Consider the following 27128-nt stretch of genomic DNA (forward strand, 5'->3'; position numbering starts at 1 on the left):
ATCATTCTGATGGTTTTTGTTTGTTGTAAAATGAAACTTGAAAATGAAACTTGGAAGTCTTTGTGTTGCTTTCTTGCATTCTGCCACCAGGTGGCGCCAATGTCATCAATGTCCAAATCATGCACATGATGGATTTGAGGTTAATTAGAAACATTAAAAAAAAAAAAAATTATTATCATATTTGGAATAATATTGCTCAAATGTTTTTGGGCAGACATATAAAGTAACTAGATAGAGAAGTTTAAATGTACAGGGATTTTGTCAAATCACTAAATAGGTGAATTGTCTAATATTACACTGTCTGACATTTGTGGTGTAATCTGAGTATTTCCACTGTGACCCAACAGTTTGAAATGCTGAAGGGAAGCGTTGGTTAATTGAATCGTTGCAAATGCTAACTGCCTTTATATTGCAGTGGTATAAACTGGAAGTGGTAAAAACTGTCAAAGAAAACCGCACTTCCTGTACACACAACAAGGTACGGGTGCTTGAAATACCTTGAAAAGGCTTGATTTTAATGTTGTGTTTTCAAGGTTTGAAAAGTGCTTGAAATTTGAAGGAAGTGCTTGAAAATGCTTTAAATTGTATCGGCATTTCTCTCACAACAAATAGCTAAAATTGTATGTAATTTCTTATCCTTCTGGTATTATGAGACACAATTTTAGTTTTTTTTATAGCATAATATCGTCTCTTTAACATTATTAAAAAAAGGTTAAATAATTATTTTCAATATGTATTTGTAGAAATGTGTAAATTACTACAGCTGTAAGGTGCTGGAAAACCTTAAAAATGGACCTTGAAAGTGCTTGAATTTGACCTTGGAAAAGGTGTACGAACCCTGTATAGAGTACATTCAACAATATTCTCCATTTTATGTGTATTTTTCAATGAACGTGCCTCATTTTAACTGAACAGCATGTCAACAAACTGAACTATTCTAATGTAGATTTTTTTCAGTTTATAACAACTGCACTTTTTACATGTAAACTGTAGATTTTTTCAGTTTTATTCTGTGTGCCGTAAAAGTTAATGCCACATTGCCTGATACCTCTCCCTTTTTCCACCTATAAAAACAAAGTGTGTAGCCTGATTTCCTTCACAGAACATAAAACTGTATTTTTGGTAGGAACAAATACATAAAAAAAGTTTGACGGATGCATCTATGGTGTAAATTAAGTGCATACTTTCCCCGGTGAGAAATAAAGAGGGCTTAAGCTCAGCTGAGTTTTATGTGTTTATTTAAGTCAAACAAGTCATAGCAACAGTATTCGGGCAAGTAGGGACAGAGTTCTTTCACCAAAGCTGGTTCAGAAGAATATCTTGTGGTTAACAGAGTCATTTATACATAGTTTTCATACAAGAAGGCACTTCAGCAAGCAAAGATAAGTGACCTTATCCCAGACGTAACCACTTCTCAGGAAGATATTGACTGATGGGTGGAGATATATCACAATCTATCACTACAGCTTGTGAGGGTGCGGACATGCAACAGCATCAAAACAAATTCAAACTCTCAAATAAAATAGTTTCCCTTACAGCATTTTTAATATCTAATGTGCGTGAAAAAAGGGACCACAGGGCATTAAAAGCAGGCAGTGCTGATCAGGTGCATTAATCCTCAGGAACAACAACTTACTATGTCATTTGATTTGCTCATGATTGTTCATATTTGATGTCCTGTTTTGCCAGTCAACTTTCTAATTAAGGCTTCACAATAAAGCTATTTTTGCTGGAAATAGTGATGTTGATTGCAGAAGTTAAATAATTTATCAATTCAATAGTTAACTGTGTTTTTATTGAACACCAACTTTCAGTCATCCACAGATTTTTTCAATTTGTTTATTCCCCTGGAGTTGTATCAATGAGGCAGGAAGACAGATATGCTTAAGGTGTGGCTGCTCCAGAGCCTCACAGGAAGACTGTGATGATGGCTGAGGAAATCAGCAGGAGCAGGACACTGGAAGCAGCGGTTGAGGCGCCGTTACACAAATCCCGATCACAGCACTTTATGGGGTCAATACATAGAGCACTGTTCATGCAGGACTTGGTGACGACATCTGCAAAAGGGGTAGAAAATAGACAATAAACGCCAGAAACATCTCAGCTCAGATAGATAGGTAATTTATCAGCTGTGGACGAACGACTCACCGTTCAACACGGTGGTGGCACAGCGGTCCAAATTCAAACCTAAACCCTTGGGACAATCTCCCTTTTCTTTGCAGGTTTTGCCTGTACACTGGTAGCACATCAGTCCACATGCTATTTAGAAATAGACAATATAGAGAAATAGATTAAACATTGATATACACTTTTTTTTCTTTTTACAAAACCCAAACAAAAATCCATAAATCCTAGTTTATGCGCCCGTGCATGGTGCTCCTTATTGTTGCCTCTATCACAAGAATGTCCCTGCGAGCCAAGCGAACGCGACTTGAAACTATGCCAAACATGAGTCATAGACTCCCCAAAACAACATAGAAGATAGGCCCAGGACACAGTCTGGGGGCGCGGACACAAAGTCGACCTTTCATTAGCCTCTAACTCAAAATAGAAAGGTTATCACTACCTAACATATCCCCAAACACACACACACACACACACACACGCATGAGGAGGCTCTTAATCATTTGGCTACCAAGCCTGGATTAAAAATACTTTCAGACGCTACCATAATAGGCATGCATAGCTGTAATAACTTCCATCATAACATGTTCTTACCTGCAGACAGGGTCACACAGAAAATCAGAGCTCCATAAAACTGCATCGTGAACGGGGATACAATCTGACTTTTACTCGACTGTAAGGGTGGAGAACTGGAGACAAGATGGCTATTTTTCCATAGCTCGCCCTTTTATAGTCTAATGGTCCAGCCCCTCAGTCTTTTTTTAAAACATAAATTGCATTTCTTCTGAAAGCCTCCTCCCAATGTGAGCACAGGGGAGGCAGCCATGCAGACTGTTGCCTACGGTTCTGTAACTTTCACCAACAACTGAAAGTGAAAACATCTTCAGTAAATGAAATATATTTGGGTTGATAATAATCATGGCATGAATGTTGCAGTGTACTTTTTCTTCAGCAACAACAATTTTCATTTAATTTGCAACAGCAACAACAACAACAACAACAACAACAACTCACATCTGGTTTCATTAAGTCAGAAAGGGTGGTTCCACATTCAAGAATGTAGCACTACTTAACTGAAGTGACTAAAGTAAAAGTAAAAAAGCAAAAACAGCAACATAATTAAAGTAAAAGTAAGGCAAAATAAAAAGGACTTTCTGGGCAGAATGACCTCATTCATAGAGTTGTATTATTATAAATAGGCCGCTGTATAATATTATTTATTGGAATTTTATTAATAACATTTTAGATTTAGATAAAAGTATTACAGCTGGTACCAGTACAGTTGGATAGTTTCATCTATAGCACACACACTGGTTTTGTAAAATCATTAAAGTCACCACTAACTGTCAGATAAATGGAGTACAGAGTGAAGTATATCCCTCTGATGGTTATGTTCCAAAGTATGCATTTGTGTGCACACATGTTAAAGTGGACTATGATCTATGTGGCTGTTGAATTTTCTGTCCACAAAATGATGCAGAGATTAATATTATTATCCAGTGAATATTGAAAGGGTTTCAAAAGCTCAGCTAGTTTTATTGGTACTTCATTGTAACTAACTAACTAACTAACTAACTAACTAACTAACTGACTGACTGACTGACTGACTGACTGACTGACTGACTGACTGACTGACTTACTAACTAACTAACTAACTAACTAACTAACTAACTAACTAACTAGGAAAATTTGTCACCACAGATGTTTTTTCTGACACATTTTTCTGAAGCATGCTTCCCTAAGTAAGAACAGAGCAAAATAGAAGAACAATATGCTTCACTTCCTTATCCCTTTTCAGGCAACTGCACAATGCATGTACAGTTGCAATTAGAAAAAACAAAGCTGTTCATTTCCTTCTCAAAACCTCAAATAATCTAAAAAATCCCTTTAAAGTTGGGAAGACTATCAAATCCTTAGCTGGAGGTATTAACAGTATCGCACCAATTATTTGGTTTTAATACAATTACAGTCTCAATGGTGCACGATGCCCCTAAACTCTTAAAATATCAGCAGTTCCTGAACACATGGAGCCTTGCTTTATAAAGCTAGCAGCTGATTTTATCGCAATACCTTTGACACACCTTTTAAATCTCTCACTGGGCACAAATTAAATTTCCCTTAAATGAAAATCTGCTTTTGTTCTTTCTTGACTTATTATACTAAACAATTATCGGCCCATCTCCAAATTGTCTTTCCTGGCTAAGGTCATGGAAATCACTTTTGAGTGATAAACTAAAACAGTTTTTTATCTATTGGCATCATTTGATCTGATTTTCAATCACAGCACAACTACAGCAGCCTTAAAAGTGAATAATGTTTTTATTGAATCTTTTGGCAACAAGCAACATTGTGTAGCCCTTAATATTGACCTGCCTATAGCTGCTAATATAATAGATCAATCATTAATGATGCAAAGACTTAGATATGACTAAGATATACAAGTTAAAGTCACTTGTGCATGTCGGCAGAATGTCTCACTTATTTTCAATGCACATTTAAACTTTTATGCTGATGACACAGTGATATACTGCTCTGCATCCACACGGAACCAGGCTCTCTATCAGGTACAATTTGCTATTAATACTTGTGAGTTAAAAAAAGAAATAGGTACAATACAATTTTAAAGAGCTTCAAAGAAACATTGGTGTGAGAAATGTAATGAGCCACAAACGACTACTGCTATAGATATGTGTATAATTGTAGAGTGGTAAGAAAAGTATTTAGACTGTCTTTCTGGGGATTAAACTACAGTTTGATGAAAGTGACAGTTACCTTGTAAGGAAAGTACAAAAGTAACTAAGCAGATATGTATTTGTAACTGAATTACAGTAAAATATTCAGCTGACTGACTTCTTGTTGCTCCATTATTTCCCCCAACACAGCAGAATCCACCTGACGCCCTGACACATGATTGGAGTGTTTTGCCGTTTGAGTTTAAACAGGTGAGACACGAGTAGGACCAATTGATAATAAGGGTGTGATATTTTGAACTCCAGTGTTTTCCAGCAGGTGAACTAAGTCAGCTAGATGATGTGATGTGTGCATAGAGGTTTGCAAAAACATTTCCTTTTTTTTTTGAGAAACTGAAATTGAGAAACACTGTACTATCCACTCTGACTTCCCACATGGGTGAACACAAAATTGTTCAATTAGCTTTAACAGTAAAAGGGCCACAAATGAGCTATTCTGTTCCAGCCAACATGGAAGAGAGAGGCCCACTGTAGCAAGAGGAGTGTGAGTAAAAAGAGGAGGATGAGGAGGAGAAGGAGGACTTCACACATTCAATTTTGTGTTTGTTTAAATGTATATAGAGTATATTGGAAAAAAACAACATATTTTCTTTATATTAGGCTGCAGTATATGTGTGTGTTTTGTTTTGTTGTTGTTTTGAGTATGTTGAGTGTAACACTGAACATATAAAAGGCATAAGTCTTATATAGTATTTTACATTGAGCACATCAGTGTTTGAGTGGTTATTAAAAATGTTATGTTTCATTTTGCAGGAGAGTCGTAGATTTTGCTTTTTGTGTATGCTTTTGTACTTTGAGCTTTCAGAAAAAGTAAAAAATTGAGAAAAACTGTCAATCGTCGTCCAATTTGAAACTTATACAAGTGTGATGTAGAAATTTGAAGCTGCCAGTGCATGTACATTAAATGGGCTTGCAGTGAAGTAAGAGACAGTTTTAGACAAGGACGAACATTTTAGAAATAAACAAAATGAGCATTTTCATAGATTCTGGAACATTTTAATGAGGTAGGAGTAGATTATTTTCTAATTTGGAAATGATGTTGTGTAAAACAACAATAAACCAAAAACACACATTATTGTTGCAAGCAGAGTATTTGTATATGTTTAAATATAAGTCTAGAGGGATATTTAACCATTTAAATATCTCAGCATCTACTTTATGCATTGGGACAAAATTTGTTACAGATATACATGATCTCCAGAGCATGAATTATTGCTGTAGATGTGTGATACGTGCAGAACAGAAAACAAAAAAACATGAATTTGTGCGAACAAGTCTGTCACAATGTTTGCTTCTCTATTTTAAATATCTACTTCCTAGAGCTTTACACCTGTTCCCCATTTCCTTCATAAGTCTGCGGTTTTCCACATGCCCATTTCCACAAAAACAGGGCCAGATTGTCCAGTATGCATTTGCCTTAGCTTCCCAGTCTCTGTTCCTGCCTGCCAGAACCAGTACTTATCTTTCTCCTGAAATGTACTTAATCTGAAAATTAGACTACTGCTTATAACAGCATGTTATTTTTAAAAAAGGAAGGTATACAATTAAGTTGAGAAAACAAAAAGCAGTAAATGTAATGTTGCTTAATCATTCACATCTGAGAGCAAGATGTTCTTACTTCTGTGCATGCAGACTTTTTTTTGACTTGGCTGGCCCAAGTGGAGCACTGGCTTATGCAAGGGTGGCATGTAGTTTGTGTGTGTGCACCATAGACTGTATAATGTGTGCACACATACGTACATCGGAATAACATTAAACTCTACTTTTCAACTGGCCGCTGTTGGGCCAAGACCATTTGTCTTTGAGAGGCTGCAGTGAGCTCAGTTGTAAATCTAGAGTGAATGTGTTTGTTGAAAGCCCTAGTTCGCTAGTTTGGTTCTAAAGTTTCATGAGGGTGTGATTATCCTAGAAGTCAGCTACTTTCATATAGTGAGCTCAAGTTTCAAAATGGGCTCTGATTACAATGAAATGAGACTATGCTACTACAGGGACTAACATCATCATACATGAATACAGTTGGGCGCATTGAATCCACACAGGTCTCAGCTTTCCAGTCAGACCCAGTTAATGCAATTCAAGGTTTATGGACCCGAGAATACAGAAATATTCAAATACAGAATTTTAGAATAGGCAAAGTAACACATTTGTTCTGCATGAGACAAACTGCATAATTTTTGCCCCAAACTGTCTGGATTATCATAAAGTGGGAGTGTGTATAAAGGGGAGACTTGAGGGTGGGGGGGTACCTGGGGTGGCCAATCAGACTTCCGTGGTGGCCAAGGCCCCTAGAATCGCCCCTGTTCATGTAGCCTATGTGTTTGAGGATATTTTATATAGTGATAGCCCAGTTATTTTGAGTAGTAATGAAAGGTCAGAATTGTGTCATTTGCACCGTTTACAATATTAGGACTATTTTCTGTTTTCCATTTGTTTTTTTTTTCCAGGAACCCATGATTCATGTTTGTGATCAAGTCAGGGAAACTTTTGTGGTTGGCTACAATAAGGCACACCAAATGTCATTTGTGGGGGTTTTGTAAAAATGTGTTTTTGGTAATGTGCAGTAATGTCCAACTGCTACAACTAAAAGGTTATAAAATGCGTGCTATTAAAAAGGTCTTATTTTTGAAAATGATTAAAACAATTGTACGTTGGTGAAAAACCAGAGTAAAATTTTTCTGAAATTTTGACTTTCCTGATAAACACAATTAAATTCTCCTCAGTGATTCACATCTATTTTAAATAGAGTAAAATATAGTAAATTCAATCAAAAAAGATAGATAGATATTCGTTGATTTCAGCTCAATGTTACACCAAACTGCCCTCTAAATTATGTATAGCTCACTGTTATTAATCAATGAAATATTAATTAACCCCAGCCTGATCCAAGGTTTATTGATTCTCTGCTTGCTGCCTTTTGGATAGATTTGCCTGTTCTGACTGCATTCCTGGTTTTGCCTGTTTTCTCATCTAAGTAAAGTGATTTTTATCATAAGCTGTTGCAAATATGGAGGATGACGCTCGGACCAGTTGGTACGGCACTGTGACTGTTGAAATTCCCTTCACAAACCATGATACCTATGCTAAGCTGGTTTGACTACCCTTGGTAATCATGTTAAAACTTGCAAATGATGATGGGAGCTCTCAGAAACTACACCAGTTTACAAAACACATCATAACATGTATAATAGCCACCAAGCATTCAGTTTCAGCAATTATGCTCAGTTTATAATTTTGGTGTATGTTGTAACACTGGCTTTTTCCAATTATTAGTTCTTGTTTTTACAGTGTTCACATAACAGCTTAAACAGGTGGTTCTTTTTCAGTTGCTTCACTGTGCATGTAGTTGCCTATTGCAAAAGAAAACTCATCTTAGAGGTTTTCGGTACATTTCTGCAACCTCCACTCAGAAGCATTTCCAGTAAGAGAACGTGACTGTGTAATGGATGAGGGCAGGGCATGGGAAAGGGAAGACTCAAGAGATCACGTTACAGCATTGATTTGCTGCTGCAGAAGGCAATAAAAGCCTATTGAGTGCCTCCTGGTCTTTCTCTGCACTGTTAATAAAGTTAGAACAGGATGTGAAGATGACTCGCTTTGGAGCCATCTTGTGGTGAGTAAATGTCAAAATGGAAGTGTTGAAGTGAGTGATGATCAATGCGGTTGTTGAATTTTGCATTTACAAAGTACTTTATATGATATTATTGTTTTATAAAATGTGTGTGCTTACAAAATAGCGGTTTGCATTTCCAATAAGCATGTCAAAAAGGTTAGCAGTCGCCTCACAGCAAGAGGGTTCCTGGTTTGAATCCCTTCTGTGTGGAGTTTGAATGTTCTCCCCGTGTCTGCGTGGGTTTTTCTCCGGGTTCTTCCTCCCACAGTCCAAAGACATGCAGGTGTTAAGTTCACTGATGACTCTAAATTGCCCGTAGGTGTGAATGTGAGACGCCTGATGTCAGCTGGGATCGGCTCCAGCCCCCTGCAACCCCGTTAGCGACAAGCGGCTGAAGATGGATGGATGTCAAATGCTTTATGAAGAAAAAATAAAAATAAAAACAGATACCCGGATGTCCAATAACATCCGGTTGGATTTTGCGTTGGGGGGTCGTCTGAAAAGTGGAGCCAACACGGAAGTGCCAAACCTGCAGTTTTTCAAATGTCCAGCAGAGGGTGACTTCAGTAGTTTACAAAATAAGTCTGACAGCATAGAAGTACTCATCTCATCTCATCTCAGCTCATCTCATCTCATCTCATCTCATCTTCAACCGCTTATCCGGGGTCGGGTCGCGGGGCAGCAGCTTTAGCAGGGGACCCCAAACTTCCCTTTCCCGGGCCACATTAACCAGCTCTAACTGGGGGATCCCGAGGCGTTCCCAGGCCAGTGTGGAGATATAATCTATCCACCTAGCCCTGGGTCTTCCCCGAGGCCTCCTCCCAGCTGGATGTGCCTGGAACACCTCCCTAGGGAGGCGCCCAGGGGGCATCCTTACTAGAGGCCGGAACCCCCTCGTACTGTAAATTGAAAATGACCCTTCTTCTCACTTGATTTATTACCTCAGTAAACATGTCCTAATGACTTTATGGTCTAAGTTGCTAGTTTCAAGTCTTCTTCATTACAGCACAATGTTCACTTAGTAAATTATGGTCCCATTTAAAGTCAAATAGACCAGAAAGCAGAGGATGCTTTAGTTCAGTAATACCTATCCATGGTACTGTGTACATTAAAGCTCAGCTCAACATAACAATAAGATTAAACTGAACTGTAATTATGTGACATTTACATGAATTAAATCAAAAAGCCTTCCATAATCAACACTTGATAATCAGCTACTCAAAACAAGTCAGACTTTAGATTTGAAATCTAAATATAAGATTACATAAATTGTTTATTTTTCTTCAGTTTTAGAAAGTGGGTCCACATAGAAATGACAAAATCTCAGAGCCTCAGAGGAAGAGTGTGATGATGGCTGAGGATACCAGCAGGAGCAGGACACTGGGACCAGTTGGTATGGCGCTGTTACACAAGTTTCCTTCACAGCAAGCCATGGCACCAACACATGCTAAGCTGGTTTGACAGCCCTTAGTAACCATGTCGTAACCTACAAAAGACAACGAGAAAATACTCAGAAACCAGTTCAGTGTGCAGTATCAGCTGGGAAATTGTAATGCAAAAGAAAAACATACCATCTATTCTGAGAGAGAAGCAACGGTTGAAGATGACAGGACAAGATTTGGTGTCTGTGCAGGATTTTGGGTCGGTGGCTGTGCATGTGTAGCATCTTAATCCACAGGCTGTGCAGAGACACAAAGCATAAGATGTTACATATCACCACAAAGTTTATGTTAAAGTGTGGGTGTTTTGCAGGAAGATGCTGAGTTCTGAGTGTATGTACTGAGTACAAAAATAAGGTAGAGGGTGATTGGAAATCTATTAATCTATCTATCTATCTATCTATCTATCTATCTATCTATCTATCTATCTATCTATCCATCTATCCATCTATCCATCTATCTATCTATCTATCTATCTATCTATCTATCTATCTATCTATCTATCTATCTATCTATCTATCTATCTATCTATCTATCTATCTTTCTATCTGTATATCTGTCTATCTATCTGTCTGTGTCCATCTGTCTGCCTGTCTGTCTAATGTGTTTGTTTGGGTTTCCACTCTTTACGCTAACATAAGCTCTCTTGGCTGTAGCTCTTACACAAAAACTTAACGGTGGTTTCAATCTTCTCACAGCAAATAAGCACATTCCCAACACAGCAAAGTATTTCTTTAACGTTCTGACATTACTTTCCTTTCCGTTTTTTCTAATAACCTTTTTAAACATTTGAACTCTTTTTGTCTTTAAGTCTCATGCAAGCTGTTCTTACCTGCAGACAGAGTCATAAACAGGATCAGAGCTCCATAAAGCTGCATCGTGAATGGAGAGAAAAAAATCAAGTGAGAGGAGAGGTGGGGAGATGCCGTCCTCTCTCAGCCCAACTTCTCCACAGTCTGCTTTCAGAACTTTAACATTTGCATTTCCTCACAAAGCCTCCCCCCAAGTGACCAGAATACTGTCACCCCTAAAGTGACCTCATTATCCCTAAGACAGCCATGCACTTTTGGGGGTAAAGGAAGACAATAGCTTTAAAGCTGTGTTAGACAGATCATTTCTGGTGGATGAAAACCTGATTTTGTGTCTTGAAAAAATGCAGAGAACGCACTTTCACTTCTTTCATTTTTTTAAATCAGCAAAAAAAAAAATACACACACTCAGACACTCCTTCATCAGCTGAACAAATGCTCAGAATAATGATCAGAAATAGAGTGGTCATGTGGCACTAAAAAAGAGAAGTAAGCTCTCTTGCTGACCTATTCAACAAGTCTACAGACAGTGTCATCAGTTTGGCATGGTGCAATAGATCAGGTTAGAATAAAGTGTGATTAAATACCCCCCCCCCCCCCCCCCCAAACACACACACATATAGTAATAACCTGAAATATCAATGCCACTACATTCATTATTAATCATTAATGGATCCAATACATTTTGGTATGTGAATACTAAAGGTTGCAGCCTCTGAATCGGGACACAACTATTTTCTCAAAACATTTAGACGAGTGTTTCCAGAATATTTTGGAATCATTGTAATGGAAAAATAAAACAATTTCTACTCATGTATTTTTTAACTGATCTTTGCACAGACTCTTCCTGTCTTCAGATGATTCAACAGAATGTTTTGCGGTTGCCCTTTCGCTTATATATAAGCTATAGGTTCAACTGCCTGCCCTTTGAAGCTCACTTGCAGACTCTTGTGGCTGTAATTGTGTTATTCCTTCTTGCAAGAATTGAACAAATCAAAGACACTTCTGATTCTTGATAATTCTTTATTTCAACATCACTGTAGAGTAAAAGCTGTAGAGTTTCCACTACATCACCTTTACCTCAATCAGTATTTGTCGCATTCACATCAGGCATTTAGCAAGGGGTGATATAAAAGTGTTCTTGTCTAGGTAGGACAAATTGTTTTGTCTAAAAATGCAGATGTATTTTTGCTGTTGTTCAACATGCCCCCTTTTTTTAAAAATTCTTCACAAAATATATCCTATTTACAGCCTCTTTTCAAATGTAGGGATGTGAACAGCTCCTTAGTTTTTTGCGGGCATGCTGATGAAACTTTAAATCATCTGTTTTTTTAATGTTATGTCACAATGCAATTTTGATCGGACTTCTTATGTGTTCCCTCATGTCAACATATTATACTGCTTTTCCCTTAAAGATGTTATATGTTATTATGAAAATGTCTTCAGTATTTAGTTATTTTTTTCATTTTATTTGGTAAATATTTTTTTCACAAGCAAAAATGTTCAGCTTCCAAACCAACCTTTTCTTATTTTTTAATTGAATCCAATTCACTTTATAAATCCCTAGCCTTAGTCAAAAACAAAAAGAATACAACATTTTTAGACAACTATGAAAAGATATTTGATATGCCCCCTGGCATTTAATGGTATCTATGATAACAGAGATTATTACATACATCTATGCTCATTGTTTTCTTGAATGTGAAAAAGCTCTCATGTGTTGTGTTATATGTAAGTTTTTGACACTTTCTGTATAAATTGAATATTTAAACAAAAAACAATGCAGATGTTAAACCACTAGAGGTGCAGCTCGTGATGGAACCGGAAGTAATCTAATAAGTTTCAAAATAAAAGCATAAAACGATAGAAGTAACTGGCCGAAGTGTGCCAAGAGCAGAAGTCCTGATCGTGTTAGTTCACAAACTACTGTGTAGTTAATCCGTTTCACGAGCTCACGTGTGTTTTCATGTGCAGTAGATGTGCTAGATAAACGGACTCTTGGTAAAAAAGGAAATGTCTCCAGTTCAAGAAAACAAAAACAAAAATGTCTTATCATTCTTGCTACACTGTCTAAATCAGTAGGTTAATCTTAAAAAAAAAACCCTGCACTGGAACCGGAATTTGCGTCATTCACGCGCCTTCGTGATCTCAGCACATGCGCCTATGTTTTTGTAGCCGGGGACAAGCCTCTCAGTGCACTGGTTAGCGTCGCGTGTGCACTGATTTCTGCACATGTATTCATGATGCTGGCAATGTAAGGGGGCAAATAAAAACATGCCCAAGTCTGTGAAGAAGTCCTGCACCACCCAGACCTCCATTAGCAGGTACTTCGGAGGACTGAGCAGCAGCAGCAGCACTGCCTCCAAAACTCAGTGTGGGGTTAACCAAAGCCCTGCTCAGCTCCAGCTTTCAAGAGGCAAGGTGAGGCGGGCTTCATTTCACACACAAGATATTTGATGAAAGAAGTTCTGATTTGCTGAAACTGTCATTCATGATTTGCGAGCCAACATAAACTCTCAAGTTACATGTGTCACTCTTTGGCTATAGTACAGACATCAAGCCTGTGCAAATGTCCATTCTCCTGTACACGTGTACACACACGCACACACACTAACTACAGGGATTAGATCAGTACACCTGCAAATCCACAGGGAGCAGCCATGACAGCCAGTGATCTGATCTCATCAAAAATACATCAAGGTGTTTCCCCTCCGGACATCTGTACGCAATGAAATATTAACTAAACAGAGTATCGAGAATCCACCCATATAAACAACCATCAGCAAGTTTTTCTTCATTTAAATCTGTAGGCTTTTCATTAAAACCGCAGACATACTGTTTAAACTGTGAGAAATGAAAGCACAAGCAGCCCAGTGTGCCGTCATGGGATCTCTACCTTTATGTCTTTCACTCACTCTGTCCATCTCTTACTCATTATTTGGCCTGAGCGCTCTCTCTCTCTCTCTCTCTCTCTCTCACACACACACACACACACACACACACACACACACACACACACACACACACACACACACACACACACACACACACACGTGTTAATTCCTGAACCCTTTTGTCCTGCAGAAGAAACTTTCCTCTCATGATGATTTTGGATTGCCAACAAAACGAGCAAAGCTTTCTGTACAACACCAGCAGGTGGAGGATTTGGACTGTGAGCCATCATCCTGTCTACATGATGGCACTAAAGGTGAGAGAAACAGAAAAATCCATTCGTTTTTTGATTATCAGCCCTCGCACGTCACCCACGGCCCTAACCCATTACCAGCTTCCAAAAGCATCACATTTCTCCAAACAGCAACGTTGAACCCTCCTGTTAATGTAAGTTGTTGTAGAGACGACATGAGACAGAGCTGCTCATGATGCATTTGGTTGCTTAAAATAAAAAAGTCTTCCTAAGTCCATCCAGGTAATAATTATGTATGAAAATGGGATTTAATTTTGGGGGTTTGTTTATAATTACTCTTGTATTTCTTCTCACTCCAGAGACAAAACTGACGTCCAGCCGAGGAGCAACCGGCCTCTGCTCCTCCACCTTGGAGAAGCTGAAAGGCTTCACCTGCTCGTCTGACCCCAGTGATGGTGCTAGCAGTAAAATCTGTGACGGAGGAAGCGGCGTTCGGCCTCCTCAGGTTGTTACAGATCAACACAGCAATAAAAACAGACTTCAGCAGACCGAGGAGGTGCATGAAGATGAAGCCGAGGTCAAAGAAAAGCAAAGTGCTAAAAAACAGGTACCTTATATAAATGGTGACTCCAACACATTACTGTCATCAGAGTGTGTTTTTTTGGCAGCCGGTTGACCCAAGGATGAAGGTTTAAACTCCCGTAACAACGGCGAGCATCTGCTCTGCTGAAGTGTCCGAGAGTAAGGCAGCTTCATGGCTGACTTTGACCCTTTGATCTTTTTAAGTTGAGGGTGAGCAAAGAGTAAATCTTCCCATGTAGTTTCAATGTAAGAGCTCTTTGAAAACAATCTTGACATAGTCACACAGATACGCAATTGTAGGTCAAGTAGCATTCACTGATTTTTCTTTATTTCTTTTCTTACCAAGGAGGCAGACTCCGGTACATAAATCCAATAAAATATAGGACTAAATCCAGAAAGAATATGTATAAATATGTTAATAAATAACAAAAACAACAACAGAGAGAAAACATGTACACATATCTTGAGAACCACTACAGGATCACATATTTACAGAGAACAGGAGATATTCATTTAGACATTTGCATCTTTTTTTAAATGTAAGATGCTGTTTCCACCATTGCAATAACCCATTCCTTCAGTTCTGGGGCCTTTGCTTACTTCCAGTGTATTTAAATAACTCTGCAGTCACCATACCCTCAATAATAACAGACATTTGGAACTAGGCCCCCAACAAACTATGAACTTAACCAACCACTCAAGATTTCTGATACGTGGATCCAGAGTGGTCAAACCAAACTACATTCCTAAATATAGTAAATAAATGGAAATACATGGAAATACAGTATCAATTGACTGCATTTTTAAGTATTATATTAAAGACAACAGAGCTAGGCCGATAAATAAGCTGGTCCAAAATATCAGCTCATGTGCATTTATTGTAAGAAGTACCTGTCTAGAAAAGCTTGTGATGTGTTTGAGGTAGTTTAGGAACAGCGTCTGCACTGTGTGGTCACTGTTCTGTCATAAAACCCCAACAAATTATAGGGATCTCTGTCGAAGTGTTTCCAGTATTTGTCTTATAGAGAAGAGAACAACAAAGAAAAGACAAAGCGGTCGATCTTGTACAGGGGAGTAAAGTTATTTTTTTTCTTGCGTCAAAGTAGGGAATAGCGAACTTTTGGTTTTAGTTGGGAACTCTGATAAATAGATAAATAATGGTGTCATGTGTTTTGTTTTCTGTTGCAGGGGTTTCGCTTGTCTCAGTTTGCTAAGCCGGAAGAAGAAGCAGGAGGAGGAGGGAGGATTTCAGAGCAGGGCCCCCTGTCAGACTCTAGCGGCCCCTCCAGACGCTCAAAGAGCACATACACTCCTCTGGAACAGCAGGTCATCCAGCTGAAACAGCAGCATAAGGATGCGTTGTTGGCTGTCGAGTGTGGATACAAGTACAGGTTCTTTGGAGAGGATGCAGAGGTAGGAACTGAAAAGCATCTGTGGAAGGAAATAAACAGTATCAATCCAAAATAATCAACTGTGAAAGTCATGTTTCAATTGGTGGATATCTTCACAGTAAAATTGTGTTCTATTAAAGGATATTTCCAGATAATGCTATTGCTATTTGTTAATGCCCCCCCCCCTCTTTATAAAATTTGTGTTTTCTTTGGTAACTTATTGATAGAGGCTTTAATTTATGTCCTAAATATATAAATCAGTGTCATAGGGGACAGGAGACAACTTTTTTTTATCTGATTATTACTGAGTTGTGGATGCTCAGATCAAAAAACTAAATTTGCACCCCAGCACTTTATTCCAAATTCTGATTTTATATCTACTGTACTTTAAGACCAAAATCAAATTTTCCTGAACACTCAACATGGTTTAGATAACCCTTTATGGCAGCATAGATGTCATTTCTCTGCGTGTGTGCACAGATTGCTGCGAAGGAGCTGAATATCGTCTGTCACCTGGATCATAATTTCATGACGTGCAGCATTCCCACACACCGTTTGTTTGTTCACGTCAGGCGGTTGGTGTCCCATGGACACAAGGTATGAAATACTGCATATCGTTCATATTCAAAAGCTGTTTGGAGTCACATTGTTCCTTATCTCCACATTATTGTCTTTCAATTTCTAGGTTGGTGTGGTTAAGCAGACAGAGACGTCTGCGATCAAGGCCTCAGGGGCCAATAAGAACGCTCTGTTTGCTCGTCAGCTGAGCGCTCTGTACACCAAGTCCACTCTGGTGGGAGAGGGTATCCTTTTTGTTTTGGTGAATGGTAAGGACTGTACTGTATAGTTTTTTTCAGTGTAATTCAGCCTGGGTCCTTTTTAACTTCCTGTCAGTAGATGTCATTCACATACACTTAAACAGGAAATAAACTGGTACACATTTAGAAGTAGAGAAAGATCTATAATTTGACTGGTTCTTAAAATGTTGTGGCCACCAGGGGGCATTGGTATGTGAGAATCCTTTTGGTTATTTATTGAAATAGAAAATCAGGGTGTGTGGGTCTGGAGCAGAGATAAATGTATGTATATTTCAACAGGTTGTTATATGCACATATAGAGCACAACACATTTACTATAGGGGATTAAATCACATTTATTTTAGACATAACTTAAATATAGTGTTATAATAAACAAAAATCAAATACAGAACCTAGAAAGGAAAGAATAAGTAAGGCCATAAAACGAAATCTCTGTCCAAACATTGATCTGCAAATAAGTGAAATGCAATAATAAAGCGCCACGTTAAATCAGCGGAACATATTTTGCAGTATTTCTAAGATACAGACTTTGTACGTTTCCTACATTGTGCAAAGAACAATAAACTAATTGAAAATCAAATAATAGCTAGGCTTAAAGCTTGTAAGGCAACACTTCCTCCTCTGTATGCGCTGAACGAATCAAACATACATGGAGTAACAAGCATTTTAGATATTACTACGCCTCGTACGGCAATATATCAGACACCATTAACATGCAAACGGACACAATGTTGAAATTATTATGAGGTTAAGGAATAGGTGGATTGCACATGCACAGTCCTGAAATGAAATTTAGCAAACACTTAAGATATATCTCTAAACACCACTTTCTTTTGGCACCAACACTCTGACTGTACACACACTGAAGTGGACTTCTCCTCACACAGCCACTTCACCTGTCTGCAGCGGTTTTCCCTCGTCACACTTATATGCTGTGTATATTTGTGTGAGTCCTTTTTCTATCTCTGAATGTCTAAAGCGGTGTCCTTGACAGCTGTTTTGAGATGTGAACCCGGTCTGCAGACTGGGGGATGTGGAGGAGGGGGGCTGTGGTGACGTGGTGTCGGACCCTCCTGACAGCTTCCTTCTGTGTATCAGTGAGAGCTGGGACAAACCGAAGAAGCAGCTCACTGTGGGGCTGGTGGTCAGTACTAACGAATTTAATACTACAGATGCATTCAGGCAATGTGCTGGTCAGGTTGTTAAGTTTTAGGCAGATTCATATTTTTGTGAAAATAACGGTACATCTCATTTGTCAATACACATCAAGAGGTTGTATGCTTTTTTAATATCAACTTTTGTGAAGTTTTATGCAATTGGGTATTAATTACCAGTTTATTTTAAAGTCATCTCATTTTTTAAATTCTGTAGTCAACAACATGCCATGATCTCATCTGTGGTGAAGGGTTGGTGATTATAAAAATAAAGATTTGTCAGAAGTTAGAGATCCTTTTTGGCTCTGGTAATGTCAAGTGATCTTTCTCTTTAACATCTGCAGTATTTCGTATTAATGTGATGAAGTTCCACTAATCCACGCGATTAGCAAAATACAGATATTCCTATTTCCCTATTTTATCCATAAAGATGATCGTTTATATCCAGAAAATGTATCATATGTAACAATATCACACAATTACAAAATAGTAATAGAAGAGCTTTGATGTGGAGAATGAAGACATGCTAGATTAAATGTGCTCATTATTTGTCTAAGTTTAATGAAAAACATTTGCATGCATTCTCATCTGTTGTAAGTAGCCCAAACAACTTATTTCCTTCATACTATCTCACTTTATGGCACAATGAAGTAGACTTTGAGCACAAGCTGTGCATCTTTGACATAATCTGATTTAGAAGAAAAGCATTTCCAAGTGAAATTAAATTTATTTTTTTTCTATGTGAGCTCATTCCGTAGGAACAAAACATTGCCCCTGAGAAAACAACCCAAATACTTAGTTTCTTCTCTATGTGCATTAATTGTATGCATGTGTTCGTATGCAGGCGGTGCAGCCTAGCACAGGAGACGTGTTACTGGATTGTTTCACTGATGGTCAGTCTCGGTCTGAGCTGGAGGGTCGTGTCCTAAAGATCAACCCTGTGGAGATCCTGGTGCCCTCTAACCTCTCAGAACAAACACACACACTCCTGCAGAGCATTGCGAGTGCCAGGTAATCTGCTGTGAAGTCACTAGGGGGCAGTCTGTACCCATTTACTACATGACAGTGTGTTATGCAAGTGTTTCTTATCTGTACTTCTGCGCTTGTGAGTTTACTCTACTTAATTTCTGAGGGATTGTGTTGAGATTTCCCCCGGCAGGTAGACAGTTGTTTTATCCGGAGCTCTCTGGGCTCAGTCTGGATGAGGAAATCAATGCGTCTCATTAAGAGGTTATGTGATAATGGGGTTCAGCTCCCTGGGATCCACTGCAGGGCTTAAGGTGCATCCAGGTCAATCCAAAAGGTTTATTTTATTAATTTCAGACTGCCTTTCCCCCTAAACTGATCTTTTATACTTGTTTACAAATAAAGATATTCATAAGATGATGTGTCAAGTCAAACATGTACTTCAAGTAGTTATACAAATCCCATAAATACACAGTCATGTAAATTATGAAAAAAAGTTGGCTGGTGGCCCTGCAGGTCTCAGCAGGCTCCAGCCCTGATTAATATATTTGTGAGGAATTTTACTTGGGGAAATAAAGTCCTTTAGCTGCAGCTGCTGGGGAGTCAGAGGGACAGAGAGTAAACTACAGAGATGTACATGGTTTTAAAGCCTATCCTAGTTTAATAATAACTAATATTTTCAACACCATCATGGACAAATACTGCCATACAAGTAAATATTTTCAAGCCTGTCTAAAATCAGCCAGGTGTCCCTCTGAACATTAAAACATGTGTGCTTGCTCAAGTGGATATCTTCCCAAGTTGCAGAGTTTCAGTTATTGTAAGATTATTATTTTTGGGGTATTTCTGTTTTTCTTTTCTTTAAGATTCTCTATTACAAGTACCTTGAGACGTACCATTTCATTTTCAAGGGGGTCATTCCAAATAATGACCACACGAACAAAATAGAAGTAAGTACTAAAGATAAATACTAAAATAGAGGTGGGCCTCTGCACACAAAAGTATACATTTACACACATACTTTTGTACAAGTAAAGCAGAACAAGTCTGAAGTAGAATAAGATCTAGAGAGAAAAAGTAAGACCCTTCAGAAACAAGAGCAGGATGTTTGAAAATATGTAATTAAAGATGATTTGAACAATTGAAAATATTTGATAGTTTTATTTGATGGTAAGAGAAACAGACGGGGAAGGCAACGGTGATAGAGGGGACGACATGCAGCAAAGGCTTAATGCTATGTACTATATGAGCTACCAGGACGCCCTATTGCAGCCTTTTGAATACAAAATGTCCTCATTTTGTTTCTAGTCTTCCACTGCAACTCAATAGGTAAAACGCTGTCCAGGTTAACACAAAGCGGTAATGTTATACTAAAAAGACTGGGACTTGAGAAGATAATCCACTTGATTGGTCCAACTCAGACAGCTTTAGCCTCATATTTGCATGTTAGTACTATGGAATTTGACAGGTATGAACAGGAAGGTATACTAGTTTCACAGTCGAGAGTCGAAACATCCATCACAGTGTGAACTATAAAAACAAGACATAAAACAAGGAACACATTAGAATTGACAATGCTTTAATACATAAAATAAAAGCATGAAAAAAAAACCAAATAATTCAAAATATAAAAACCCAAGAGCAAATTTCCTACATATATAGGTTAGGAAGTAAATACAATAAATACATTACAGTTCAGTAAAATGAGAATAAATAATGACAACAACTGATCTATAAATAAAAAACAAGATGCATGCTCCAAAGTGACTTAATTTACCAGTATAAATGCAGCTGGAACAAAGCTGTTTTTTGACATTTCGTTCAGCAGCTTGGGACTAAAAACCTCCGTCCAGAGAAAAGAAGCTGGAACTCACTGTGCAGGGGATGCAAACTGTCATCTAAAATTGTCTTGGCTATCCGCTGTAAGTGTTTGGTATACAGGGAAGAGGGGTTCAGCTGGGACTTCAGCTTACCTCACCATTTCACTATTTGGTACAAGGAGTTGTTGTTCTTCACAGTGAGGCTTCCGAACCATGACAACAAAGAAAAGGATAAAGTGGATTCAATAAAAGCATGCATTACAGCCAGCAAAACCTCTGATAATGTTCATATGGGACTAGTGTTATGGGACTATTGTTTTAAAACAGACATGCAAAAGTGTGAAACTATCCTTTAAGCACATAGCTGAGTATTCACAGTCAATGTAGCTTACCGGATGTGCAGTGATGGGATATAACCTGGGCATGCGGCGCATCACTTACTCCAAGAATGTCAGTTCTACACTTCTGTTATCTCTGCTATCTATTTTGCTATTATCCGGGCCTCAGACCAATGTGATTGGTTTAAAGAGATACAAACAAGCCAGAGCATTTTTCCCCCTGTCGCAGAATATTAACTTGTGCAGCCGACCATACTCAGGTGCTGACATAGCACTGTGGAGATAGGTCTTGTATTGCAAGACCACAGTCAACGTAACACAGTTGGGTCATGATTATAGACATTTAGCAGCAGTGAAATCATCCCAGTTATTAGATGAGCATACATACACAATGAATTTTAAAATACAACCGAGTCTCTGATGCAAAAGCATGCAGGCTGCTGTGTGAAGCCAGAGATCAAGAAGAGCTAAACGGTTTGTCCTTTGTTCATCTGCTGACTAACACAGCGACAGTGACACTTGAACTGATGTATTCTAGAAACCTGTTGCCTCCCATTGTGCCACCATTCGGCTCATCTTTGCCGACAGTCTGCACCCAGCATGTTCACAACAGTGGGGACGGGTTCCTCTGGAGGCTGCCTGTGATTGCATTATGCTCCGAAAATGAAACGAGGGAGTGGGAGGGAGTAGAGTGGATTAGATTAGAGGGGAATGGTTGGCTAAATGGGAGGGATTTTGGCTACTGTCTGCCTCTTTTTGTCTTTGACTCCTATTGAAGGTGCACATTTCTCTTATTCACCTTCCTTTTTATTCCTGTGGCTACTTTCTTCCATTTTTCCTTTTATTCCCTTCTCTGTTTAAATTAAATTCTGGAATTTGGTTAGTTTATATTGATTCCTCTCTATCTTTCTCTCCTTCTCTCCTTCTCCTCTTTTCAGCCGTCCATGTTGAGTGATAATAACAGAGATGGACCTGTAAAGGCCAGTCCAATTATTGGACGCGTTGTGCTCATCAGAGACAAGGCTCTGCTCAATTTGTAGCCTCTACCATAGAAATACAAGGCAGCTTTGTCTATTCAGGTCAGACAGAAAATTCATCACATTTATATTCACACAGCCCCCCCCCCCATATCTATTTCAAGGTGATTAGTTTTTTTTTCTCAATCATGATTCATCAGCCTGAATAGAATGACAATAGATGCTTCAATGGATAGAAGAATTTAACATTACAGTGACATCACTTGAGCCCATAATAAAAAAATACTAAAGCCAGACCCCCTGGCTGACTATTTAAAAGGGGCAGCTGACATAAGCTCGACAGCCTCCATGTCTCTGGGGTGGACTCCTGGCAACTGGATGCATGCGGTGCAGGTAATGAGTCCCTGGGAGGTTGGTAGTAGCTAGGTGAAATATTAGTCACTTACTCTTCCACACCCTGGAGTCATGAATCAGGATCAGAGCAGTGACGGGGATTAGAGCGACTGAAAAGCTTAACGCTGTCAACACAAAGATTTTAAGTTGATGACTGACACTCTAGAAAGTTAATATTACACCCTGAGTGCATGGTAAGACAGAAGTCGTGTATCTGGATAGGACACGTGCACACACTCATGCACTGTGTGTGTGTTCTCTCCACACTCAGGGCTTTGTTTTTTCACCCTGCAGCAATATATAGTAATAATCTGTTGTTCACATTAACCTCTACTCTCTGGGTCGCAACATCTCTGACTTAACCTTTACCATCTCTGCTTTGATTGATTATCACCATCAGTGCTCTGAGCATTTGGAAAAAAAACTAATCAACGCTCATTATGAAGCACCCACCCCTTTACATCTGCAGTGACCACCTTAACCTCAAGACAACATATTTTCATACTTACCTTGTAGATGCCCAGATTTTGAGATATGCATGTCTGAGTTAGTCCTATTTCTTGCCTCCATCCCCCTAACGTTGCTGTCAACTCTTGTTTAAATGTAATTTTATTGCAAGAGCTGAGAATACTGGAGTAATGAGCAGAACTCACCTGTTGGCATAAACCTGCCCTGAACCAGTGTCCAACTTTCCTGTGAACCTTAAACCAGAGTGAGACTTTCTTAATCCAGAGTCACAATACTGAGTCCTGTCAGGGACTTGCATGAATGCTACACTGCACCCTTCTGTCCTTGGATCAATACCAGCAATTGTGGCTGTTCTTGTAAACCTCATAATATGGTTGAATTGACTGCTTAAATGATTAATGGTGCAATATGCGGTCTATTGATCACTTTTATATAATCTTTGCTCTCAGTCTGACTAGCAGCTGAAGAGATGATTATTCTTGTCTGTGTATGCGTGTGGTTATATACGTGTGTGTATAAGCATTAGGAAACGGAAGAAAGAAAATGCTCCAGCACTGTGGCCAGAGCCACGTGTTTGCCTTGGTTACCCTGGCAACAACAGACCAGACAAAGCAGCTGAGTCCTTGAAAGCAGCAACTCAGCAGCAAGTGCAACAGTTTGGGGTGTGTGTGAGTGAGTGACTGACACTGAGCTCTGCATGTGTGTGTCTTGTTGAACAAAGGGACAGCTGGAGCATGCGTTCCTGCAGTGTGCAATTTTTCTCACAGACAAGAAACGGATCAGACATCGGATGTTGTGCTTCCTTCATTTGTCTGTCCGCACAGTCACAAGCACCAATGACTTCTTGAATCCATGCTGTCATGTTGTCCCCCTCCAGCGCTCAGACCGATGACCGGGTGAGAGTTGAGAAAAGGGACAGCGCCCAGTTTGAGTTCACCTCTGCAATGAACACAGCCACCGAGTTCTACTGCCACACCCAGGAGAAAGGTGTGTTTGTGCCACTGTGTGCCTCTAATTTTACTCCATACTCCCTTCAGTCACTCACATAAACTCATTGAGACAATCATTCAGCCGTAACAGTGGACGTGTCCGAGGACTGGACCTGTGACTCATGGCTGTGTTTTATCTGCGAAAATATGGTATGTTTATTTTTCCTTTCTCCTCCTTTCAGGCTCTCATTCTCTGTCGAGTGTTGCATCCTTGGAGAGCCCCGTGATCTGCTGCCTGGGGCCGCTCATCCAGTACCTCCAAGAATTCAACTTGGAAAGAGTTCTCAGGAGTGAAAGGCACGCACGCACGCACGCACGCACGCAAGCACGGATGTAGTGGTGTGCATCCGCATAAACAGTCCGTGTGGAACAATGATCCCTGTGCTCAACAGGCCAAATAACGCGCAAGATAGGAATTAAACGAATCATTGAGGCAGAGATTTTGCCTCAGTGCATTTTTGTAATCGAGTAACTCGAGTGACTCGATTCATTGTTTCAGCCCTTATAGAAAGACATCCCAGTCCTCATATTTTTGCACCGCGTCTTAATCGAAACCTCGATCATCTGATCACGCAGCTGTATTTTAATCTAGTTTTATGCTCCATGCAGCTCATTCCGGCGTCTGTCCTGTGAGACAGAGGGTATGATCCTTACTGCTGCCACCCTCAGGAATCTGGAGATCCTCAACAATCAGGTAAAAGCACGTCTCAGCTTGCAGTCATGGCAACTGGTCAAGCATAATTAGGGATGATTTACATTGCACTATACTGTATAATCCTCTAATGTATATTAATTGCCAGAATCCTCTGTACTTTGCCTTAAGTCACGTCTTAAGTGTGTGAAAGGAAGTCAATACTGTAGGTCTTTAAGCTCTCTGTGTTGATCATTAAAGTGAATGTTTTCTTTAAACCTGTGTCAATAGTGTATTTTACATAGCCGAGACCAAGTCCTTCTAATCACTGCATAATCATTGCATTTGCCTTGTGTTCGGCCTGCGTACTGCTGTCTCGTTTGCATGACAACCTCAATGCTCTCGTGATTTGAAAGCTTGCCATGAGATACTCTGGTGATTCTCCTGATTTTTCATCTCGCTCCACCATGAGGTTACTATTTTTGGTTTTGTGTGAAATATTTCAACAACTGTTAGGAGTGATGTGAAATTTGGTACACTGGACCGTTATAACCCTCTCAGGATGACTTGCCATCACTTTGGTGATCCCTTAGCTTTTCTTCATGAGCATCATCATGTTAAAATTTCACTTTGTCCACTACTTTGAGACCAAATAAATACCTGCAAAATTCTAATGACATTCCTATCAGCCTTAGACAGCTGCTAAGGAGCAAATATTAGAGTGCTGACACGCAAAACTAAGATGGTGAACATGGTATAAACATTATACCTGTTAAACATGCTGATGTGAAGGTACAGCCTAATAAACGCTTGCATGGCTGTAGACTCTTCGTCCTGTTTCCGGGACAAATCTAAACCCTTCTTTGCTTTTTTGCTCTTGATTTTGTTTGCTACCAACTCCTAAAGGAAATATTTTTCTCTTTAGCTGCTAAATGCTCCGCTATGTTCACCAGCTAGTTGGTAAATTAGTCTTTCTGCTGTTTGGTGCTCAGTAGGTAATGTAAAGGCAGTTTTTTAGAGCTTTGTCATTGAAAACAGCCTGCTGCTGCTAAAAATGACGCTATGAGAGCGCTGAGAATGAACCAAAACAGCTAAAACTCACAATAAAGCCGAAGGGAGCTGCAGATTCAAGTGGTAATTATCTGTAGGTTCATCAATACGAGCAACCCCTTTTACATTGTCATATTGTTCTGATATTGTCCTTTGATACATTGTTATTTCAAAAATATTGAATAAAGTCACGTTGTTACATTCAACTGAGGAAAAAAAGCCTGGAGAGCAGACAGAATCATTTCCCTATTTGAGTAAGCTTTCAGCAAGTGTTGCCAGCATGCCAGCTAGAAATGTCACACAGCTTACCAGGTACCAGTGCAAATACTTTTTATATGTCAAGACTGTCCAGAATAGGTCTGTGGACTTGTAGAAATCAGTTTGCAGTCACGGTTCCACAGCGGACTGTAAGAATTTAATGGCTTAGCTAAATTGTCATTTCACTGATCTCAGGAAAATGTCTAGTGACTAGTCGGACTTGCGTGGGTGACGGCTCAAAAGTTCATCATGGGTCTGTTAGCGTGATGTGTGTCACACATGGAGTTCAAGCTCAGTTGAAACCTCCCCATCTGACTGCATGTGGCTTCAATCATCGCTCACCTCTTGTACTCATTACATCGGAATAGCTGTATTTTTCATGTAATGTGGCACATTCAAATGTTGCATGTGTGCGCTGTGTTTGTGTGTGATCTTTTGATGACAGACGGATGGCGGTGTGAAGGGTAGTTTGTTATGGGTGTTGGACCACACTCGCACTTCGTTTGGGAGGAGACTGATGAGGAAGTGGGTGAGCCAGCCCCTCACAGACCCGCGGTAAGTAAAGCATACCTTCTGACCTCTGATGAAGCCCGACTGTCAGTGCAGCTCCTTTCTCTAGTTTCACCGTGCCACATAATGAATCTAACACCGGGAGTTTCTCTGCTCTGTGAGGCTCATTTGGATCACAGAACCATGGTGAATAAAAGGCCCAAACACACTGAAAGCAACTGACGTGCGTGTTTTGTAGCACACCTATTGTTTCAAATGAGGACTCAGTGACCACAGTTGTAAGTGGACTAATGTGATGGAAGATGATGAGAAAAAAGTTAGACTGATAAAGTACATATATATATATATATATATATATATATATTTAGCTGCGGTGTTGTGTCCTCAGATGAATAAAACTAGAGACGACTTCTTTAAATAGAAAAATAAACAACCTCAGTTATAACCTACAGTTCCTTCCTCTGCACTGTAATTTTATCATGCATATAAGCTTGCAATTCTCATAAGATCACAGAATTTAGGAAGAAGCTAATCAGTTGCAATTTGTTATTTGCTGTAAGTATAAAGTAGAGTACCTTTAGTCAAGTCCAATTCAGCTTTCCAAATAAAATGTATTGTGCTGATGACTGGGATTTTTTACATGATTTCTTTGAAGCTTTTCTTCCCATCATTCCAATCTACGTTCTGTGTATTTCATATTTTATTTCCTTCTTTCCACTCCCACTTTTCTCCTTGTCCTTAATGAACCCACAGGTCTATCTCAGAGAGGCAGGATGCTGTGCAGGAGATCCTGGAGTCGCACTCTCTCACTTTAAATTCTGTCAAATCCCTGCTGTCGCATTTGCCCGACTTGGAGAGAGGCATCTGCAGCATATACCATAAAAAGGTAAGAAGCAATAAACCAGA

At 39.3% G+C, this 27128-nt stretch overlaps 3 protein-coding genes across 4 annotated transcripts in view; 1 reads left to right on the forward strand and 2 right to left on the reverse strand.

The window, feature by feature from the left end:
• Positions 1-1221: 1221 nt before the first annotated feature.
• Positions 1222-2832, reverse strand: LOC310946182 (uncharacterized protein). The gene is made up of 3 exons (XM_083912559.1): positions 2719-2832; positions 2149-2259; positions 1222-2057 (listed from the first exon to the last, which is right to left on the reverse strand). Exons 1-3 carry the CDS (start codon positions 2762-2764, stop codon positions 1909-1911), a joined length of 306 nt encoding a protein of 101 aa, XP_083768685.1. The 5' UTR covers positions 2765-2832; the 3' UTR covers positions 1222-1908.
• Positions 2833-9380: 6548 nt separating this feature from the next.
• On the reverse strand, positions 9381-10929 carry LOC310946181 (lymphocyte antigen 6G-like). The gene is made up of 3 exons (XM_083912558.1): positions 10756-10929; positions 10056-10163; positions 9381-9970 (listed from the first exon to the last, which is right to left on the reverse strand). The coding sequence occupies exons 1-3, from the start codon at positions 10799-10801 to the stop codon at positions 9816-9818; spliced, it is 309 nt and encodes a 102-aa protein (XP_083768684.1). The 5' UTR covers positions 10802-10929; the 3' UTR covers positions 9381-9815.
• Positions 10930-12913: 1984 nt separating this feature from the next.
• msh3 (mutS homolog 3 (E. coli)) overlaps positions 12914-27128 on the forward strand; it is a 45272-nt gene continuing 31057 nt past the window's right edge. For both annotated transcript variants that reach the window (XM_083912492.1, XM_083912493.1), the window contains exons 1-13: positions 12914-13153; positions 13817-13940; positions 14237-14484; positions 15648-15872; positions 16331-16447; positions 16536-16653; positions 17673-17812; positions 18667-18833; positions 23662-23771; positions 23956-24070; positions 24383-24467; positions 26158-26267; positions 26976-27108. In XM_083912492.1, coding sequence (XP_083768618.1) covers positions 13007-13153; positions 13817-13940; positions 14237-14484; positions 15648-15872; positions 16331-16447; positions 16536-16653; positions 17673-17812; positions 18667-18833; positions 23662-23771; positions 23956-24070; positions 24383-24467; positions 26158-26267; positions 26976-27108 — 1839 coding nt within the window. In that variant the 5' untranslated portion in view covers positions 12914-13006. The remainder of the gene's footprint in view (positions 13154-13816; positions 13941-14236; positions 14485-15647; positions 15873-16330; positions 16448-16535; positions 16654-17672; positions 17813-18666; positions 18834-23661; positions 23772-23955; positions 24071-24382; positions 24468-26157; positions 26268-26975; positions 27109-27128) is intronic.

Source organism: Echiichthys vipera, assembly GCF_963691815.1.
Source record: "Echiichthys vipera genome assembly, chromosome: 4".
In the NCBI taxonomy this organism is placed as follows: domain Eukaryota; kingdom Metazoa; phylum Chordata; class Actinopteri; order Perciformes; family Trachinidae; genus Echiichthys; species Echiichthys vipera.

Bases quoted from the DNA above. Each gene is read 5' to 3' on its own strand.
- LOC310946182 (XM_083912559.1), bottom strand. From the start codon at position 2,764: ATGCAGTTTTATGGAGCTCTGATTTTCTGTGTGACCCTGTCTGCAG. The intron at 2,260-2,718 runs GTAAGAACATGT...ATTTCTAAATAG, and splicing joins CTGTGTGACCCTGTCTGCAG to CATGTGGACTGATGTGCTAC. The intron at 2,058-2,148 runs GTGAGTCGTTCG...CCCCTTTTGCAG, and splicing joins TGCCACCACCGTGTTGAACG to ATGTCGTCACCAAGTCCTGC.
- LOC310946181 (XM_083912558.1), bottom strand. From the start codon at position 10,801: ATGCAGCTTTATGGAGCTCTGATCCTGTTTATGACTCTGTCTGCAG. The intron at 10,164-10,755 runs GTAAGAACAGCT...GTCTCTGCACAG, and splicing joins GTTTATGACTCTGTCTGCAG to CCTGTGGATTAAGATGCTAC. The intron at 9,971-10,055 runs GTATGTTTTTCT...TGTCTTTTGTAG, and splicing joins CTTCTCTCTCAGAATAGATG to GTTACGACATGGTTACTAAG.